General features: G+C 42.0%; 1 protein-coding gene across 1 annotated transcript; it reads right to left on the reverse strand.

The window, feature by feature from the left end:
* Positions 1 to 210: 210 nt before the first annotated feature.
* TMEM17 (transmembrane protein 17) lies at positions 211 to 4,985 on the reverse strand. The gene is given in 5 exon segments (XM_075088341.1): positions 211 to 626; positions 628 to 890; positions 1,261 to 1,374; positions 1,631 to 1,734; positions 4,828 to 4,985. Coding segments are annotated over 5 exon segments (663 nt in total). The 5' UTR covers positions 4,931 to 4,985; the 3' UTR covers positions 211 to 547.
* Between the last annotated feature and the right edge of the window lie 315 nt (positions 4,986 to 5,300).

Genomic DNA, 5,300 nt, shown 5'->3' on the forward strand with positions numbered 1-5,300 from the left:
TTCACTGTCTTATCATTGCCCTTTCTGGGCTGCAAGATTTCTTGGGGCTCTTTGTTTTGGGTTTGGTGGTTTGTTTTTTTTTTTCTTGAGTTGTTGGTGATCTGTGCGGTTTGTTTTTTTTGGTGTTTTTTGCTTAACTGAGGTACCAGACGTTAAATATGTGCAACATATCTGGAATAATAGAGAGAAACTGGTATTAACAGAAATAAAAACATGTATAAAAGATTTATTGTAAACAAAACAATTCTGTGCAAACAGTGAGTAAAGTCTTCTGTATTTTTAAAAACACCATGACTTTGTAAAATGTAAAACCCACCAAACCTACTCTGGTACTCTATGCAGTAACAGTCCACAAATAGTTCACTTAAGCCACTTATGTAATTGGCTTCAATTTTTTTTTTCTTGCAGAGTGGAACTCGGATCTCTGAGGTCTCTTAAGCAAGACCTAGTCTTCATACCTCTGATGTAGAAAGGTAAAGGATAACCCAACAAAATGGAAACAGAGCTGTAGCAACACGAGGCCTGCCTCTGTTAGCTTCTCAGGCCCTCAGTGTGTGACCCCCAGCCTGCACTTGTTGGGTGAACCTCCTTGGCACAGGCCCATACCAGCCATGGAAACGGCTTGCTTTACCCAGGCTGTAAAAATCAGGTGCAGGATGTTCCTCCAGCTGGTCAAATTCATTAAGGTGGAAGTGAGTTGCCAGTTTGTTTACCATTCTTTTCAGGGTGACAAATGCTGCAATAACTTGGAAGGTGAGGAAGAGGGCAAAGACAATATGGACTGCTCGCTCCAGTGGCTGAATTTTCAGACCTTCACTGAATAGCAAGAAAAGAATTATAGGAAACTGCAGGAGGAGACTCAGTAGCCAAAACCCAGCCAGCTCAGGGACCTATAATGCAGAGACATCACCTATTAACTGGCAGTTGGAGATGAAAAAATACAAAACTTTCTGGAGAAAACCTTTTTTTTTAATTTTCGAAAAGCCACCACATAATGTAAAATGGCAAAAGTGAGGTAGTGTTTTCATATACTGTGTTTTTAATTATACTTATTTTTTCCAACAAAACAGTTTTAGGGAACAACAGGGTTTTCTTCTGAGGGAAAACTTCTTGGAATGCACGAAAGTAAGTGGAAGAAGATGCAGATTGTAACTCGGAAATAACCATCTCCTCAACTTAAATATCTTAGATTAATATTTTATTTATGTTCAACTCCAAAAAGCTCTCCTGTACAAATTAATATGTCATGTGGTAACATACCTTCTCCTGCAGATTGCCCATGTACCCCAGGTAGAGTCGAATGACCTCGATTAGAGAGGCTAGGATCATGATTGTGACCAGGATGAACTTGTAGTAATCTGGTAAGACTGGATACTAGAGCGAAGAAGAGAGTAGAAGTTTCTGTTCTGCTGTTTCATAACATGCTGTTTGTGATTAAATGAAGACACTGTATGTTACTGCAAGTTGACAGTGTTGTATTAGCTTTCAAATACACTTGAACCTCCAGTTTCGAGTTATTCCCAAATAAACCTAATAGAGCTCACTGGAGTTAGAGTTTGTCTCAGTACTAGGAGGTGTTTGATTAGGAACATATTACATTTATAAACCATCATTTTCCTTCAGGACTCACCTTCAGATAGAGCGTGATAATGGTGCTGAGCCACCAAAATGGGAAAAAATAAACGTTGAAATAGAGAGACATCTGCAGTGGTAAACTGGAAACTATTTCATTATCTGTAGATACAGAGAAATCTTTATCACTCCTAATTTGTTCCATGTTTCCCTCTGACAAACACTAAAGATATTGCTCCATCTTAGCTTCAAGCAGGGCATTAACACTCTTCCCAGTCAAATTCACGTATCCAGAGGAAAACCTCTACCCTACTCTGAGTTACACCACTTCCTGGAATTTAATGCAACTTTCAGTTCACAGGATACAGAATTTTTACCACTTAGTCGTATATTCAAGTTGAGTGCCTGATTGTTGATTACCTCATGGCTTATGGCTTGCTCTACAATCCGATTGACAGAATTAACTTCAAGTAGTGCTGTACACTGATACTGCAGAAAGAATTAGTGGTCATTTTATTGCTGTTCCTAAAAGAATGGCAAAAGTTTAAATGAATACATACCGGATTATTGTTATTTTGTAGATGATCCTCCTGAGTAAGGACTTAACTGCTAGAGAGCAGGTTTGCATTGCCTGCTCTTCATTTTCAATCTTTATTTAAATAGATATTTGGATGGAAGTGAAATTGCAAGAAGCCAGTAATTCTTCTAGTTCTTAAGAGCTAAGAATTTCAAATATGTGTCAAACTAAAACTTGTCCTTTAAAGTTTGGAGAGAACAAAATGTGCTCATACAATGTAGAGAAAAGCAAATATTGAACTCTAACATGCAGGCTGTAAATTCTATATTTAGGATTTAATACTAGATTTTATAACATTAGACTTAAAACAAGGAAAAATGTCAAAGGGCATTCTAAGGGAATAATTTTTAACAGGTGAAGTTTTATTGTCATATTCTAGTTAACAGATACTGCATCCATTTTACTTCAATTACTAGCAGTCTCCTTTCTCATTTTTTCCCCAACTGAAGTTTGTAGGCACATCCTCATTTCGTACTACCTGAGCAAGTTCATAAAGTATTCATTGTGACCTGCTGATTTGTATCCAAGTCCTGTGCCCCTTTGTCATCATGGTGATACTAAATTGAAAATGAGTCTAAATGGTTACATTGTCTCACTTCCAGCCTCAGAACCACCTCTTCTGATGTTGCCTTCTCTTTCCCTACCTTCCAACCATTCTCATACCTGTCTCTGTTCCATCTCAGTCTGGCATCCCTGTTTCCAGTCCAGCCACATGCAGCCTGGTACAGTCTGTTCCAGAAGTCTTTATGCCAGTTGCAGAAGTATTCATGGTAGCTACTAGACTAGGTGGGAAGGGAGGAGGATTTGGGAACAAAACTGGGACAGACCTTAAGGGTAGGGTCTGAGGGGCAGGGATTTGTTATACTGAAACAGAAGGCGTAAGACAACCAATATTTTTTTTTAGTAATCCCATTTTTAAGCATCAACACATTCTTACATCTGCAAATGAATGAAAATCTATAGGTACCTCAAAAACAGTTTCACTACCTAAAATTGTCCCAGCTATCCTAATGAATGAAGCTCTTAAACCCCAAGAGGACTTTGGAAGGCATCAAGATACTATTCTAAAACACTGTTTTATCTTAGGAGAAAAAAAATTAAAAGACCATGCAATTACAAGTAACTGTTTCTGCCCTATTGTACTGGATGAAAATTTAATGGTTCTTGGCCGTATTACTTAAAAATGGAAAAGCCAACAGCTCTAATTTCCTTTGTGATGATGAGAATGTTAAGTATGTTAAAGGTGTCATTGATGTAGCACTAGTATTTGTAACTTTTGTTCAAGTTTTAAAACTGTGTTTTGGATGAATGTTTAGCAATATAAGCCAATTCTAATTAATCATTCTATCTCTAAATTGAATTAATGCTTATTTTCTCAGATTGCTAAAATTCATGGAAATGCCAGACAGTATTGCGATGGCCAATTCTTTGATGCTAGGGCAACTAAGCACAATATGTATGTGTAAACTTAGCTTTTGAAATCCTGATCGCCAATCAGTTAATGGTACATTTGCAATTGGTTTCAATGGGTTGGATATTCATGTAGGAATTTTTGTTATGGAAAACAAAAAAGAAATTACTGAAAATAGAAGCTATTCCTGGAGTTAAGAAAATATTTCAGCATTGTTTGATAAATGAGAAATTAGTAAGTGTTAGCAGTATAACTACACTGCTATAATACATAAAGAAAACAAGAACTCCTATCTCGAAATATTAATGGCTTTTTGATTAGCTTTATCTGTTTGGAATGGATTTGTAAATTGAAATTCACATGCTAACTTCTATGAATATAGCCTTTCTATGTAGACAGTGTTTATTTTCATAGCTACTGTCACTCCAAAGGTATGAAAAGAGGGCATGTTAGCCTGCAGGTTTCATGAGCAGTATCAGGAAGGAAAAGTTATTGGTTCTTATGATCGACTTGGAAGAAGTAAGAGAAAGCTGACATATGGTGAGTTTGAGTTTTTGCTGCTTAACTCTACCTTAGTACACCTCTTTATGCTTTAAGCATCTGGTGCCCTAACTGTGCAGGACTAGCAAGCTTAAAACAATAGCTCAGTTCTTTATTTGTTCTGTGTTCTCCATAAATAGTTTATACTTTTTATTTTTTGCACACACAGAACGAGTAACAACGAATTTTATCTGCAGTATTTTATGTAAACTTGCTTACTAAGTTGTAGGGGCAGCCACAGAGTGTTCTCCACACCTGCTTCTTAAATCAGACTGTTCCCCGTTTAAGTGCAAAGGAGGCCTGTTTTAGGCCTAAACATTGCAGTATGTGAAGCGTAGAGCGACAGAGCAGCAGCATGACTGACAGCAAAACCAGACCTCATCTAAAAGGCACCTCTGCTTTCCCAGCGCCGGACTGGCACCCGCGCCGCCTGGGCTACCCTGCGGCCCCCTCCCGGGCTCCTCCCCTTGAACCGGGGAGCGTGGCGGGACCCTGGACCAGCACCTCAGCCTTCCCGTCCGAGGGTGGCGGGGGGGGGGGCACGGCTCAGCTGGGGGAACGGGAGCCAGCCGGGGACGCCCCGCTGGGACGGGACGCGGCCCTCAGCGCTAGGCCCCGCCCCAACGGCCGCCCGGTAACGGTGCCGCCATCTTCGTGGCCGGTAAGCTTCCCCCACCTCAGCCGCACCCGCCACCATTTTTGATGCTGGCAAGCCGCTACGGTTTACCTGCGCCGTCGCCCGGGTACTGCGGGCGGGTGCGGTGGCTGTCGGTGAAGACGGTGCGGCTGAAGGAGCCCAGCCGCCTCCTCAAGGGCTCGGGCAGCGACATACTACGGCGCGCCGTTGCTATGGCGCGGTGGGGAGGCGGGGGCGCGCAGGCGCGGTGGGGAGGCGGGGGCGCCACCGGTCTCCCGGCGCCGAGGGGTTTCCTTCAGGGCGTCCGGTGCGGGTGGAGGCGTTTCCCGGCGCTGGGGGACAGGAGAGCGATGCTCCTGCCTGGGGCTGTGTTGCGGTGGAGCGTTCTGGGAGAGATACTAAGCCCAGAAGTTTATGATTAGTGGTATGATGTAAAAGCGTGTTTATTTGTGCTATGCGCCTGGGAGGTCACTGCTGCCTCGGTGTGCCCTTACATATGTAGAGGTGCATTCCCACTTCTGTCATGCATTTGTGTGTGCACAGAGGACATCTTTGCTTGTCAC

The sequence above is a fragment of the Phalacrocorax aristotelis genome, chromosome 3 (assembly GCF_949628215.1).
Source record: "Phalacrocorax aristotelis chromosome 3, bGulAri2.1, whole genome shotgun sequence".
NCBI lineage: Eukaryota > Metazoa > Chordata > Aves > Suliformes > Phalacrocoracidae > Phalacrocorax > Phalacrocorax aristotelis.